The 17,043-nt window shown below is 32.5% G+C and overlaps 1 protein-coding gene across 7 annotated transcripts in view; it reads right to left on the bottom strand.

Moving 5' to 3' along the window:
* The window catches only part of CEP290 (centrosomal protein 290), an 82,049-nt gene that overhangs the window by 29,119 nt on the left and 35,887 nt on the right, over positions 1 to 17,043 (bottom strand). For all 7 annotated transcript variants that reach the window (XR_012078557.1, XM_072973263.1, XM_031683286.2 and 4 more), the window contains 11 exons: positions 13,233 to 13,344; positions 9,843 to 10,048; positions 8,760 to 8,911; positions 7,146 to 7,257; positions 6,064 to 6,519; positions 5,119 to 5,283; positions 4,036 to 4,143; positions 3,682 to 3,816; positions 2,212 to 2,478; positions 1,500 to 1,607; positions 662 to 861 (listed from right to left, as the gene is read on the bottom strand). Coding sequence is in view for 6 of the 7 variants with exons in the window: in XM_072973263.1 (XP_072829364.1) it covers positions 662 to 861; positions 1,500 to 1,607; positions 2,212 to 2,478; positions 3,682 to 3,816; positions 4,036 to 4,143; positions 5,119 to 5,283; positions 6,064 to 6,519; positions 7,146 to 7,257; positions 8,760 to 8,911; positions 9,843 to 10,048; positions 13,233 to 13,344 (2,021 nt within the window). In the remaining variant the exon portion in view is untranslated. The remainder of the gene's footprint in view (positions 1 to 661; positions 862 to 1,499; positions 1,608 to 2,211; positions 2,479 to 3,681; positions 3,817 to 4,035; positions 4,144 to 5,118; positions 5,284 to 6,063; positions 6,520 to 7,145; positions 7,258 to 8,759; positions 8,912 to 9,842; positions 10,049 to 13,232; positions 13,345 to 17,043) is intronic.

Genomic DNA, 17,043 nt, shown 5'->3' with positions numbered 1-17,043 from the left:
GAGACATACTTCTACAGTGATTACAAAATGCCTAAATATAAACCTACTTTAGGTTTATAATATATATGCTGATAAATGGTTGATCAATGTTTAAATCTCTAATACAGAGAATGACGTGAACTTCCACTGTAACTATAGTTAATTTTAAAAAGTTAATTTTTCATTCTGCAAATATTTATTGAGCCTTTAATGTGTGCTAGAAACTGTTAGAGGTGTGTAAACAAGTTTAATATTTAAATGTTACTTTACAGTTTTCAAATTACTTTCATATGCAGCATCATTTGGCCTTCATATAACCACCTTGAAAAAGCCAAGGTAAGTACTGTCATTTCTGTTTTATAGATAATGAAACAGAAATTTAAAGAGATTAAAAGTGAGATTCTGAACAAGAATCTGGGTTGACTTTTGAGTCAGACTGACTAAATTTAAGTGGTGGTGTTACCATATTCTCCTAGGCATATTACTGAGGCTTCCTGTAGCCTAGTTTCCTATCTGAAAAATGGAGTGAATAATATCCCATGTCATAAGTGTTACCAAGTATAAAATGAGCTAATACATTCAATGTTTTTATAACAGTGCATGACACAGCAAATGCTTGCATTTGTCTTTATTATATCATTGTTACCATTTGCCTGTTTTTTATAATACATTTCTAACTTACCGTAATTTGATATTTTCAAATTCTTTGATTTTTAATTCAGTGATTTCTTTTTGTCTCTCTAAATCTTGAGATACATTTTTTAGTTTGATCACAAGTGAGGAGAGAGAGTCATCTTGTTCTGCTACTGTCTGTTCCATCTCAGCCAAACGAACAAAATGCTTGTTGGTAGGAACTGGCATAGGAGGCTGTTTTATTAAATCCTATGAAATATGATAATTAGCCATGAGCATATACAACCCAACGCCATACTTACTCTATCATTTTAACTTGGTTCCTTAAACAATCAAAATATAGTATCAAATGTGAAATTTAATGATTTAATAAGCAGTGAAGGCCTAAAGAAGACAGGGAATAGAGATGTTATTCTTTGTATTTGCAGCATCTAGCAAAGTGCCTACACATAGTGGAGGATCAATAAATGTTGACTGAATTTGAGTTAAGGCTTGAAGAAGCTAAGGTTTGCATGTTAGGAGATGAAAGACAGGTCATTTCACACACACAGGACACAGTGATCAAAAGAGGCAAGTATGAACTGAATTCAGAACATGGAAATAGTTAAGACACAGGTAAACTTACAACGAGCAGATCTGAAAGGTAAGACCGAAGTCAGATCATGGAAAGCTCTGAGTAGATGGCTAAGAAGTATGACTTTGCAGTCAGCAGCGTGCTACTAACAAATTTGGGTCCAGGGAGAAAAATGATCAGAGCTGTGTTTTTGGAAGATTATTCTGGCAACAAAAGGTAAGGTGGCTTCTAGCCCCTGAAAAGAAGAGCTAAATTTTCAATTACGTGGTCTCAAAAACCAGTAAAGTTTATTTCAAAGTTCCTAAAATCTTACCCAAGCTGTTTCTTTGAATTTGCTGAGTGAATTATCAGCCTGTAGTTCTAATTTATGATGAAGAATGTGAAGTTCTTCTTCATGTTTCTTCACAATTTCTCTTTGCTCCTGTTTTACAACAAATCAAAACTATATCTTATATTATGATACAAATAAATTCACATTCTAAAGATCTTAAATATTTTATCGTTAATCTTCTAAAATCCTTATGAGATAGGGAAGGAATGATATCTGCCGGTACATATTTACACCAGTACACATTTCCTGTGGCACATGTTCAAGTTGACAAGTCCACCTTCCGAGCATAATTTATTCTTAATATTAGAATACTACGTATCCATCACCTTTTAACTTGTCTCTAGAAAAATTTTAAATGTTAGATTTTTTTCCCTCAAAGTCCTAGCCATCTGACTTCCACTGATACCAGTGTAACAAATTTCATTCTAATCTACTGCCTCAATCTTTACCTATTAACTCTAGTGATATTTTTCAAAATCATAGTTTCACCATGAAAGCTATTACTGGTTTAGTTGTAACACAAACTGCCAGTTTTACTGACAGATCTGTAATCCAGTCACATGAAAGTTATAATACTAAACAGAATCATTTCAAAGCAGGAAATGAACTACCACTTTAGGGCAAAATAGTATTTGGCATTTGTCTAAAAAAAATCGTAACAAATAAAACAGCATAACATAATATAATAAAATACCTCTCTGGCTTTTTCTAGAAGATGTTGATACTTCTTTAACACTTCTTCCTTTTGATTCAACCTCGCTTGCATGTTTGCAATGGTCTGATGGGCAAGTTTCAATGTATGATGAGACTTTGGTTCTATCTCTTTTCTGCCTAGCTCAGCTATAAGCTTTTCTCGTTCTGCAGTGGCAGGCAATCGAAGCCTCAGTTCATTGATTACTTTGTCTCTTGACAGAATATTTTCCTCTGCTAACCGTAAAGCAGATTCTTTTTCTTTTAGCTTCTGCAATGATCAAATTATAAAAAATTATTGCAGTATATTTTTGTTTTAAAAATGCTTCAATCTGAATTTTAGTCAGACTCATTATAAGAAAAGGAATTTAACTTTATTTTTCACATCAAACTTGGAATAGCCAAATAATACTTAATAAGGTTATTTTAGCTGTATTTCTATGAGACAGCACATTTATCTATATGCATATTTTATTTATTTATAAGATTACCATGGATTAGAAACTTCATTGTTATGATGAAACTGAAATTTAAACATAGTACTTAAATACTGTAGTTTTAGAAGTACAAATAGTGGTGCTAGATTTAGAAAGAAAATGTAACAAATTATTCCTTTTATTTTGGTCCACTGACAATCAGAGTACTAGAAGAGTAACCTATAAAAGTCAACTAATTACACAAATTGGAATTTTAGAGGCCTGAGTCAATGGACCACTATCATAAAATCTGCAGCTTATTAAAACAAAACAGAAAAAAAGTATTTACTGCTCAACAGAATTAAGGCAGATATTTTAAATCAAGTAACTCAGTGGCAATTCACGTAAATGACAAATCTTACTACTACAAAAGACAATCTAAATTTCCTCAATTAATTAAAAATGTACAATGTTCCTTATAAATTTTAAATGTATTTACAGCTAATATGTTAGATGTCAACTAAAATGAAACATATCCACTTTATATCATTTTCTCTATAATTTAATAAAGAAGAGATTTGATCACCTATTAAATCTAAGACTTAGATTAAACTAAGAAATAATTTCTAGTTTACCTTCAAACACTTCAAACATCCACAAAAATGAATGCACTGAAAATTGATGCAGAGTACATAACATGCAGTTCAAAATAAAACAAAAATAAACAAGGATGAAAACAATTCTTGATCATGGAGGGGAAGGAAATACACTATTCATAAAGCTACTGTCAAAAGTTCTTTTTGTTTCCTTTCAGGCTTGCTACTACTGATGAATATGGTCAACAGTGACAAGTAAAGATTAAGAGGAAAGAAATTTCAAATTAGCCATATCTGCTGTTCTTTATTGGCTACTAGAAACATTACAGGAGAGTAGAAAAGGAGAGCAGAATTAGCAACATATTCATCATTCCATGCTTCGTCCTCATTTAAAAATAATTACTTAGAAAATTCCACAAGCATACACAATGCACTAATCAAAATGCAAATTCTTCTAATTACCTCCTCTAGTGATTTGCAAGTTGCCTGTGTTTCCAGGATTATCCGAACATTCTCCTTGATTTTCCTTAAAGCAATCTCAAGTTGATTTGGAAGGGGCAAACTAGGGTCTGGCATTGATCCTGTGGCCTTTTCAAACTATTGAGAAATAGAATGTTTTTTAAAAAGCAGTTGTGGCATTGAGAAGAACAATACTAATTTTCACAACTATATGACAAGACACGGTTAAAACCCACCTACATTTGAAACATAAAAAGATACTATGAACTAAAATTCCATCTGATTTTAGAAAACATTTCTATTGGTTAACATTATGGGCCAAGCTACAGAGTAGCAAAAAGGATTAATTATTCATACCTTTTGTGCTGCATTTAGTATTTCATTTTGCTGACGGTCAAAAATGTCCAGCTGACGTTCCAGCTCAACTTCTCTTTGATCCCAGGCCATTTGTCTTTCTTCATGAAACTGAAAAAAAGATAGTTTTGGTCAGGCACACCCAGAGTCACTCACCAGGCATTTACAGGAATTTTTACGTAATTTTCCTTATTTAATCCTCACAACAACCCTGTGAGGTCACTATTATTATTCTCATTTTATGGAAAAAGGAAGCCAATTCAGAGGTGAAGTAACCTGCCTAAGATCACAGAGATAAGCAGATGTGGAGTCAGGATTTCCATCCACCCATGCACCCATCCACTCATCCATCCATCCATCTAAAACATACTTAATGGCACATTCTATGGGGCAAGCACTATTCTAAATAATGAGAACACAGCAGTGAATAAAACCAGTTTCTTCTCCATGGAACTTACATACTAGTGAGGGGGAGACAGTTTATAAACAAGTAAGTATGTAATATGTCAGAGGGTGATGAGTGCTATGGAGAAAAATGAAACTAGGTAATCCCTATTTAGGGAATCTTGATGGTAAGAATTACTGTTGTATATTGGGTGGCTAGTTAAGGTTTCCCTGAGAAGGTTAGACATTTGAGCTAAGGCCAGAAGGCAGTGAAAGGATAAACCATACAGGTATCTGGGGTAAAAATAATCTAAGTGGAAGGAATAACAAAACTTCTGAGGCAAGTATGTGTTCAGTGAATTTCATCTGCCCCAAAGCGTATGTGCTTTATTCTACACCAAGCTGCCTTCTCCTACTCCATCAGTGAGAGCCAGTAGAAACATGTGGCTGAAAAGTCAAGTAACTAATAACTGAAATAAAAATTAACTTACCAAATAGGTTTGCTTATTAATTATTCCTTTTAAGATTACAATTGCAACTAAATAAATGAACATGTATTTTTAGAATAGTTTAAAAAACAAGAAACAATATTTTATAACAAGAACAAGAGCCACATTCAATTAGGAAAATAATGTGGTCATCTATGTAATGTTATGTTTAATATCTTAGCAACAAAACACCAAAATAAATATAAAATAAAACCTTATTCTGCTGCACAATTTCTTCTTCCAGACTACTGATTGTATGCTCATATTCAGAAATCATATTATTCAAGTATTTTATTTCTTCTTTATCTTTGACTAATTCTCGATTGAGTTTAAGCTCTTGAAGACGGAGTTCTTCTATTTTCGTATGCCAACTGATTACCTAAAGATTTATAAATTATACATACAAATGTAAATTCCATACAAATAATGTATTTTCCCACTGAAATGATTTCAATTCAAATTAACAAAGATTTTATAATAAAATAAGATATAAAATTATCCTTGATGGAGCCACAAGGAAAAGTCTACTTAGAGTTTTCTTAGACTTTTCTATTACATGGAATCCTAACATAAAATATTTTCAAATTATGTTGGAATGGATATTACTAATATTCACTTTCATTTATTCATTTACTTTCATATATTTATTGAGTCTTTAGTGTATGTATGTAATTGCAACAATAGTTTTACTTTCAAAAATAAAAGTCCTAAATATTTTTAGCCTAGAGAAAAATAAATTTACTTCCAAAATAATTATTTTTCATTTAACTTCTTCCAAATGAGGATAAAAATAAATTATACTTAAAAAAGTAGGCCTTCTACTTGTAAATAATTTTTAAAAGAATAATTTCCAAGAGTAGAATTCAACTACTACAATATTTAATAATAATTATAATTAGTATTTAATATATAAACTTTTCTGTAGTGTTTAAAATTCTTTGATATTATACAATCTAAGCATTTCTTCTGAAACCATTGCTTAAGAGTCTCATTTTGTTTACAAATAGACATTCAAATAGCCCAAACTGCTAATTTATAAAATCTAATTTAATAATGGGAATTTTGGTCATATATTAAGCATTTTTCATATAGGCACACACTAGCTTAAAATTATCATGAAACTCTTTTGACAATACTGAACTTAAAATCAATGGTTTACCTTTTGGGCTCCCCTGGCATCCTTCAAAGTGCTTATTAACTCTTCCAGTCCCTTTAACTTTAATTCCAGCTCCAGTGTTTTGTTCTTCATATTTCTATATTCTTGTTGAGAATTCTGCATTTCTTGCATTATCTTAAGTTTGTCATTTTGTAGCTGAATCATTGTTTTAGAGAACTTTTCCTGCTGCGCCAAGGGTAAAGCCCCACTGAACTGTCGCCGTAGAGACTGAATTGTCTGGCGCAGGTGTTTTGCTCTGTTTCTCCCCTCCAAACGGGCATAATAGAGAGCTTGTTCTTTTTCATCAAGTTTCTGCTCTAAGCGCAAATTATGGGCCTCAACCTTCTGCAGCTTAGATGAAGCCGACTCCAACTTACCAAGAGCAGTAGCCTCACTAACTTGAAGAGAGACAATGTGTTGGTGCAGCTTGGCAATTAGTGCCTTTTCATCAGACTGTGCCTGATATAAAAAAATACATGTTTATAGTAAGTTTCAAGTTTTCCCAATGAAACATATCATGGATTTCAAATCACAACTTACTAAATAAAATTTAAAACAGAGTGCTACATGAAATTCTACAAACATTTAACCTTGCTTTAACACAAATCACCAAAGAAGTGAAGAAAAAGACCTAGAATCAAATTCATTTAAAATCTGTATCTGGCATCTAATCGAGTAACAGTGGAATATTATTACTTGTTAACTTTCATATGTAAATAGCAACACTAATACAGTACTAATGTGGACAATGTGGGTTTTTTATCCTAAAAAATTTTATGTGAGAATATGTGAGAAACTACATAGAAATACAAGAGAAAATATTGTTATGGAAGACTTATATTTCTCCTCACTGTCTGAGCTTTGATCAGCAGCCAGCACGATGCATCTGTAGGTATTTAAATGCTTTTCTATGTTATAAATGGAATTTCCAATTAAAGAGGTTTTCTGCTCGAGTTACAATGAACAAGAACAGGAGCCACTATTTGATATCCCCTCTGATTAAAACTACAAAACCATCCCAATCTCCAACATACATTTGGGAAAAAAGAAAAGAATCCACCTAGAAGAGCCAATATCACACATACCTGATAGTCTAACAGCTGCATTCTGATGGACTCTACTTCCTTTTCCCTGGACTGTTGCTGTGCATTCAAAATTTCAACTTGCCTTTTGGCGATATCAGAAATCTCTTTCAATCTAGGAAGTGGTAAAATACTTCAGATATGATCAGGTACATTTTCTACGTAAATAAATATCAGAATTTCAAAATTTCTAGACCCTTGGAAAAACCATTAGTTTGCAGCATCTCTTCTTGGTATGAAATGAAATCCTAAAGCAAAATTTCCTGAACTGTTTCATGAAACTTCCATGAGAAGTTGACAAGTGTTCTACAAAAAAAAAAACCCTCCATTCCTAACATTCTTTCCCCTTGAAGATTCATACATTAAATGCTCTGAGAAGGTCTAAAGTAAAAAACTATCTCCATCTCTACATTTACAGCATTTTCCAATGTATATGGCCAAAGTACTCCTCTCTCACACTTTTTTTCATGAGATCCTTCTTACCATGATATGGTATAGCAAGAATAGGGTATTAAGTACGCTTACTTGATACAATTGTACAGTTAAGATCACACAAATTTAAAATTCCCAGGTTCCCTAGATCAACTAATGTTCTGATTTGCTTTATTTTAATTTACAAGTTACCAGAAATGTGAAGAAGAGATTATACATTTACTATAATTACAAAAAAAGGTGGGAACATGATAGTAAGTTACTAAATTTCCTATATGACTTCTGTGATAAGATTAAATAGGTAAAGTAAAATGCATTTTTACTTTGGGCTGGAATAATTTTAGTCCAGTGTAACAGATAAGTCAGGTTTCCTCATATTGATTAGAAACTCATTGCACTTAGATCTAAGTTTTGGCGAGGTAAAATATAACAAAATAAATAATTATAAATTAGTTTATTTCAAAAGGTGAGGATCATGAGGTAAGAGGAAGGATTAAAAAAGGAGACCTTCAGAGTGAAAAGGGCTGGGAATGACTGCCATAAACCCTTTTTACTAATTATTTGTGCTTGACTGATCAACTCAGGGATCCTCAATACTTTTCTGATGAAACAACACAGTGACAAAGGAGAGCTGGTACACAGCATCTACCTGGCACACAGTAGTTCCTCCTTATATACATTTTGAATTCTAAGAGAATAAACTGTTTCCACATGTAAAATGAAAATGACAAGTTATTTCAGGGTTATTAAGTTTAATTAGATGAGTCAATATCCAGCACAGTATATAGCAGCTACCCAATAAATGTAAACTAAATCAAACTCTGAAATTTTCCTTATTTTTATAGCAACCTTATGAAATAAGAAGGTATAGTATTACTCCCTTAATAAGTTAACTTAAGTTTAAATAAATTAAATGGCTATAATGCTTCCATCCAAAAAAATACTAGTATGTGGAAACACTGGATCTCATACGGTCTTGATTCCAAGTTCAGTTCTTTCTATAACACTATTCCTGGACTCTGAAAAATGTAAACCTTGAGAAGTTATATTATTCAACTCTATTCTTATAAAAAGAAACTAAGATCAATAAGTAAGGACATTACACCTTTACCAGTGTAATTACCTCTTAAACATAACTAGAATAGACGTATTAATAAAATGACTGAAAAGTGTGCATCTACTTACTTTGACACTTCCACTTTCAGTTCCACTTCGCTCTTCTCTAATTCTAGAATCCGTTGCCTATCAGCATCACTTACTGCCTTGCTCACGCTGTCAGCTAATTCATCTCTTAACATCTGTTCCACTTTCTGTGCTTCCAAATTGATTTTGGTAAGCTAAGAAAAAGTAACAAAAAATGTTCAGAAACATCAGTTTTTGGCAAGATTTTTCTTTTACTATATCTTACAGAGTGCTGCAGCCCTCTTTACTTTGCATTAGTCCAGACACTGAATTAGGTGTGAAGTATTAAGAGTAGACTGCAAGAGGGTAATGGAAGGAAGAACCAGGAACAAATTATGAAAACTCTAATTATACACAAAACCACCAGAAGTCATTTATGTTAGTCAACTCACAGTCTACTAACATCTGAATCTCTGATATCCTCAACTTGCTTGAAATGCCATATACTCCTTATATTTTACTTCAGTGATATCATCTATAAATAAGTCTAACTAGTTAATAAAATCTTATTAATACTTATTTAATGATTCAGTTAAAATAAACACAATGACATAAATGCTTTGAAAAATATACTAATTCTCTAGGTAAACAAAGATTGCAAGACTGCTACTTCATCATAAATTGTTGAATATTTGCAAACTATATTTATTGACAGCCAATGTAATAATTCTGACCATATCAAAAAAAAGTCTAAAAATTCCTATTAGAATGAAGTCACTGAGAGCAGCAATTACTGTCTATTTTATTTTGTGCTGTAACCCCAGTTTCCACAGTGTCTCACATATAATAGGCACTCAATGATTGTTAAATGAATAGTGGTGGTAATTTCATGATTAAGCAAATGACATCTTTTTGCACATTAAATCTAGTAATGCAATACTGGTGAGAAATAAGAACTCAATCACAGTAGTATCTGCTTTCTTTTTAAACATTTCAGATTTTAAAACACATAATTTATCTGCTACATGAAACTCAAGCACTATATTAACATGCCACTTCAGAGTTACAAATAAATCTCTTAACAATACTATGTCTACCATGACTAATTCTCTACTCTCTAACTGCATGATAAAAACTGTATCAAACCTCAGCAAATTTGGTTTCCAATTCAAAATTACGTTCCTCCACTTGCTTTAACGAAGTCTTCACATGTTCATACATTTTTTGAGAATGTTCAGCCCGCTGCCTTTCATTTAATTCCTTCATCTCCAGCATAGTGATTTTTTTGGAAATAGAAACAATATCACTGTTGGTTATTGATTTCTTTGCCTTATCCATGTTAGATTCATTTCCTAAATGCAACAATAGTATAGTCAATCTCATGCTGTTCTTATCAAAATTTTATTTCACGTATTTTAGACATTGTATAGAAGGAGGCAATCTGGTTCCATGGAAAACACATGAGTATTCTGAATCATGACAGACTTGGATTCTAATCTTAACTCTATTACTTCTAATCTGCATGCTGCCTATTCCATTTATCCCTCTGGAACTTACATTCTTCATCAAATGATAAGAGAAATTATTCTTCATAGGATAACAGGCATACCACATTTTATTGTGCTTTGCTTTACTGAGCTTTGCAGATACTACGGGTTTTTTGTTTGTTCTTGTTTTTATTTAAATTGAAGGTCTAGGGCAACAACCCTGAGTTTAGTAAGTTTATTGGTGCCATTTTGCCAACAGCATTTGCTCACTTCATGTTTCTGTCATGTTGGTAAGCCTCACAGTATTTCAAACTTTTCCAAAATTATTATATTTGTCATGATGATCTGCGGTCAGTGATCTTTGATGTTACAACTTAAACAAGCTGAAAGCTCAGATGATGGTTAGCACTTTTTAGCAATAAGGTAGTTATAAATTAAGGTATGTGTGTTAGGTTTTTTTTAGACATAATGCTATTGCACACTAACAGACTACAGTATAATGTAAACATAACTTTTATATGCACCGAGAAACCAAAAAATTTGTGGAACTCATTCACGGCAATATTTGCCTTATTGTGGCGATGTGGAGCAGAACTTGCAGTATGTCCAAGATATGCCTGTGTTGAAATAACAATGTAACAGTGTACTGTAGGATGCAGTGTAGGAGGTGTCATATGCAGACAATCAAAAAAGGGCAAATAGTTTGTTTTTTTAAAAAGGGTAAATAAATATATTTTGTTAACTGAAAGGAGATAAACTATACAAGAAGCAATACAGTGAGGAGACACTACTTTGTGACTGTAAGTGCAATAACTTTGTTTTTAAAGTCTCACAGAGTCAAGCTGAAAAGTAAAATCTGAAGCCATGTGATTTAGGAATTCCACCAAATATCTTCCTTAACCCTCATTATTATCTGTCCTTTGTATACATCTAATATCAAATATTTTAAATTATTTTATTAGTTATTATAACCTAATCTCATATGTATTGGTGTATAGCTTGTCTTTGGACACATAAGTTTGTGGTTAAATGAGAAGAGAATGAAAAGTCCCCAATTTACCATGAAAAGGCATCATGTAGTACTGTCATTAGTCACTTAATCATTTTTTGAGAAGAGAATTTTTGCTTTGCAGAACAGACATGCTCAAGGAAAAACACAAACTTTGGTAAAGCATTTTGTATTTGAGAGTCAGATAATCTATGTTCAGGGAAGTCAATTATTTTAAGGAACTAAAGCAGTGATACACCTTGTAAATAGTCTTCTGTAACACCCATAATGCCCCCTCCTATTCGTCCAGCTTCACAAGCTTGAGTTTTATAACTGAGTTCACTCAAAGAAATAGATATTTTTGAAACCAACCAACCAAAGAAAAATATTTTGGTGTCTGCCTCAGTTTTAAGAAGTACCTCATTTTGTTCTGTATGTATCTTTAAATAGTACACAATTTTAGAATAGCTGCTCTAAGCACTGATCAAATAACTAATAGTAACAGATTACCGAAAGAAGCTAAAAGTGTTAGTAAACAGTCCATTACTGAATAAAGACTCATTCGGGCAACTCTAAGCACCAGAAAAAAAGAAAAAAAAGTGTACTAAATATAAATACAAATCCACAAAGAACATAAAACCTTTTCTCGATTTTATTTTGTGCTAAACTCTAACAATGAAGTGAGGCACAGCACAGGGGTTGCACTGGACTAGCCATCTGTTACGTTCCTAAGTTTGGAGTGTTCTTAGAGAGAAGGTAACAAAGAGTCCAACACTGATCAATTCCTACATGAAAAAAGCTAGTAAGTGACACTTTTAAACAAAGATATAAGAGCAACAAGAAATAAGAAAAGCTTTTAAAACTTCAGTGATACATAGCCATGTATGGGAAAGATGAAGGTATCTGAAAATTAAGAAATTTCTATAATGAAGTTAGCACTCATTAAAGAGACATATGGTAAAATGAACAAAGAACATACTAAAACTGTATATAATACTCTTTTCTAAGTTAAAAAGGTCTCTTCTTTCAGGTAAGAGCCACATGAAAGTTCACTTTTAATCTCTTAATGAATTAAAAATTATATTTCTAAAAGTAGCTTATTTTAGACTTCTCAATGTTAAGCCTCTCTAAATCATATGTCTTAGTTACCAATTCAATAGTAACAGAAACCTTGAATAGCATTAGAGCTCTATGGCTGAGAAAACAAACAAATTTATAACACTTTATCCACAGGAGCAAATTTATTTGAAAATTATAAAGCACAATGCTAGCGAGATAAGATTATTCAAATGTTGTGAACTAGGAAAGTCATTTGAAAAACTAATATGGAAAATCCTAGCAGAAGCCACAAATATTTTAATACCCTTTGAGATAATAATATCTCTGTTAGATATACATGAAGACATTCATTTCAGTACTATGAGCAACAGCAAAAATAAGAAAAGCTAATGTAAATCACTCAAACAGTAAAATACTGCATAAATATTTATAAGTATGATGAACAAAACATGAAATATCTTGATATCTACTAAATAAATACAGCATGTAATGTTTATTATAATTTAAAGTATATAAAATATGTAAGTGTTTGAAGGGAATACAAAAAATGATAATATAGTAGTGGAACTATGGGCAATATAAATTATTTCCAATTTTTTTATGTTTTTTGGTGACTTTTTTAATTGAAAAATATCAAATGATATATTTGTAATATAACTTTACACATAGTGAAAGAAGTCATAATATTATCATTAAAATACAGATATTTCAAAATTATCACCAGTCTCAATTGTTAAATAGTTCAATATAGCTAAATGCTTAGTCAAAAATTTTTAACACATATTATTTCATTAGAAACAAATCTAATTTAACAACTAAAAACCAAGTTTTGGTAAAGATTAGCACAAGATATTATTCATCAACTGCTGCTAAATTAAGCTGTTAGGCAGAGTTCATTTTTATCAAAATACTTCCTTTTCATCTGGTATAGAAAAGGAATTTTAAATGAAAAATATTCACTATTAGATCATCATTTTATATTCTCAGAGTCACAGTACTTACCTAATTTAGTTTCTTGTTCCCAGGCTTGTTCAACAGTGTGAAGTTTTTCCTTGGTAATCTCCAGCTCTTTATTTATAGACTCCACTTGTTCTTTTAAGGATGCATTTTCACACTGAATAAAACAAACATCACTGACAAACTACCAGCAGTTCAGACTAATACCACAGAAGTGACATTGTCTTAACTTTATATAATAATCTCCTAAAGCTCACAATCTAGTGGGTTTTCTTTTTAATAAAATGAGAAGCTCTCGTACATGTAATACATATATATATATACACACACACATATATAAAATATTACTTAAAAATAATCATCAAAATCTAGTATATTCAACATGTGGCCCCGAACTGTTGACTTCTGTGATATTCATTCTGGCCAAGCTGGAATACTCATAGAGTTTCACAACCATCACAAACCAGTGCTTATCTCCCTCATTCATGCAGTTACTGAGTATCCCTACCACACCATTAGTGACAGGTGCTGGATGTTTATGATGAAAAGAAAAAGACAAAATTCTGGCCTTCAGCGGCCTCACCATTTGGTGTCTGTGGGTATGTGTGCAGTAGGAGTTGGGGAGAGTGTGGAAGGCAGCAGACTGTAAACAGATGCGCGAACAAAAAATTCACTAAAAACGTCAATTTCTAGAAAGAAACAGAGCACAAAACCAAAGAATAATAAAAGGCAGCATATCTAAACACTGAAGAAGTGGTATTTAAGCTGAAATCAAAGGTAAGAAGCCAGTCCTAACAAGAAACTAGTCATGGAGAGAACTGATGTGCAGGTAAACCCAGGCGCTCTAAGTGGGAAGAGTCTGAGCACACTGAGCAACAATGAGTGAGGAGTGGAAAGGGATAAAATTGGAGACTCGAGAACAGAGGGCCATACCAGGCAAGGCATGGTATTACGTCAAGACAAGGAACTGAATTTTAACTTAATGCACACTAGGAAATCATTTAAAGATTTTAGGAAGAAGTTTTAAACAACTATCCTGAATGAAATGTGGCAAATAAATAAAGGGGTAAATAGAAAAATGAGAAATTAGTCAGGAAGATATTGTAAAGTCCATCCAGATGAGGGATGACATCAGCTTAGATTACAGTTAGAGCAGTAAAGACGGAGGAAAGAGAACACATAGGTTAATTACATTTGGGGAAAAAAATGACAAAGGAAGAGAAAGACTAGAGAATAACTCTAAGATATGTGCTTTAACTTAGTAGATAATAGCGGCATATATAGAAACAGGAACAACTATGAGAGAAACAGACATCAGGACATCAGAAATTCAATTTGGATATGCTAAACTTGAGAGTTCCTTGAAACATGTAAAGTAGGTAATTCCATACAGTAGACAGGGCTCTGAGAAGTCAGGCTGGAGACATAAACGTAGGGATTGATACATAAGTGTAATATTTTAAGCTCATTTATTCTTAATTTTAACAAATCGAGCGTCTGCCATATGCCTGCTATTCTAAGCAATAGACTTCAATGGTAAACAAGCTCCATCCTAGAACTTGTGTTTCAGTGGAATAATTGGAAAATAAGCCAAAATACAACACAACGTCAGTAATAAGTGTTACGAAAAACAATAGAACAGGGGATGGTGATGGTGAAAAGGAAGATAAGGGGATAAAATGTGACTTTCTGGTAATGTGCACAATTACAACCCTGTTTTTAGATACTGTAATTCATAAGAATAAAACAAAAAAGGATTTAGGGTGTTTTAAATACCTTGCTACCCTTTATGTTTCTCTTACTTCCAGATTCTTTCAAAGGATAACTGTGGCCTTGCTCCAGATCTCATTTTCATCAGCCTGCTCTGGTACTGCACTCTTACTTACTACCATTCTTACCTCTAATATTCAATCACTCCCTCCCTAAATTTTATTTCCTAAATTTTATAGTGCTAAATTTTATTTCCTCATTCTCTCAAATTTCACTGGTCTCTTTTATTTAAAAAAAAACTAAACTAAACTAAAAAAAATAAAACCCACAGCAAATCCTCTTAATTCTACCTCAACATGTATCTACTTCTCTTTTCTTCTATTATCAAATTTCCAGGTTTTATTGTCTTATCACCCATTCAGATTTTGCATTTCCTTACCACTCACTCTATATTTTACACTGTAAAATTTGACTTTCATCACCTTTATTCTCATGAAACTTTACTCTCAAAAGGTACCAATGATTTCTCAATCACCATTCTGATGATTTTTGACTAGCTCTACACTATTAATTAATCCCTGAGGTTAACATCTGTTAACTCTAACTCTGTGCCAAACAGGAGGTACCAAACCCATAAAAATGAATTAAGTAGAGTTCCTGATACCAGGAGGCTTATATTCCTGTGGGGGAGGCAGACATACAAACACATATGATATGATGTGATATAAACAGCAGAACTATTTATAAGATATAGAACTAATATAGACAGAGGGAGTGAGTTAGTTCTATAAAGGATGCTACAGAAAAGGAGATAATGTCTGAAAAAAATTCTGAAACATAACAGAAACTCCCTAAGCAGATAAACTTGGGGGGGGGGAAGGGCTTTCAAGACAAAGAAAATTGCACATACAGAAGAATATCTGTAAGAAAAAAAATACTGTGTTGCAGAAAACTGGTAGCTCAGTTTCCAAAACATAAATTGTGAAACACCGTAGCATACCACAAGAAATGACGTAAGGTAACTGCGACTAATCACAAAAGTCACTTATTCTTTAAGTGACCAGCAGCTTTTGAGAGGTTTTAAGCAAGGGAGAAACACGGCCAGATCTGTGTTTAGAATTATCATTCTGGTGGTAGTAAGGAGCATGTAACACTGGAGAAGAGGATATGGGTAACAACTACTACAATAAAGATAATAAAGAATAAAGCTAAGACACTGTCATTCGGGAGAGATAATTGTTCAAAATTATAACTGAGATGCAGGAAGTAAAGGAGAGAAAGGGATACAATACAAATACACTTTTTTTTTAAGTTTTTAGTAAATATGAAAAATATTATCTGGGGAAATAAATTTTACAAGTTAAAAATTACACATTGATATGTTATCTACAGATTTCTTACCTAGGATTTTCTAATGCTAAAGAAGAGTGGAGAACAGACATGAAAGATGGGAAAAAAGAAAATAAATTTTACCACACCTAAATATTCAGAATTTTCTATAAAAATTATCACAATCATCTCTCTTTGGCCAAAATAGTAAGTAAACTGATAATAGTAAATAAACTGATCATGATTACTTCTAGTTAGTATTAATAAATAATGACTCAGATAATTTTGCAAGAGTCACTGAAAGCTATTCAGAATGTTTTTTGAATGTGTAGCCCTAAGCGAGTAAGCTTGTGAGCCAAAAGAATTAGATCTCATTCCAGTCCTATGAGAAGATCATAAAAGAGAATGAGTCAAAGGACAGAAGCTTTTATTTTTATGAAGAAGATAAACAAAATTGGGAGCTTGCTTTGCCTACTGTAACAGGTATGGAGGTCAAGTGGCCTGAAGAGTACTACAAAGGGTCTGGGCCATAGTCATAGATCCTTTGAATTGAACTAATGATACACTATCCTACTCTATCTCTACAATTAGAAAGCACAGGGATTTGCAGAGTTCATCCATGGTCCAGAAAGAGCAATCAAATACCTCATCCATTCTTGGCTACATTCATCCCAAGAAACCATGGATGATGAGGAAATAATTTGCACTGGCGTAAGAGAAAGGAATGGGTACTTAATGATGCTTTCTCTTTTGATTACAATACCTTGTTTCATGTTCTTTTTTCTTTTTAAGTGCCTGGCAGAAAGCGGTTTGATTC

This window comes from Vicugna pacos, chromosome 12 (genome assembly GCF_048564905.1).
Source record: "Vicugna pacos chromosome 12, VicPac4, whole genome shotgun sequence".
Taxonomy (NCBI): Eukaryota; Metazoa; Chordata; class Mammalia; order Artiodactyla; family Camelidae; genus Vicugna; species Vicugna pacos.
This window is presented reverse-complemented; position numbering and strand designations above follow the sequence as displayed.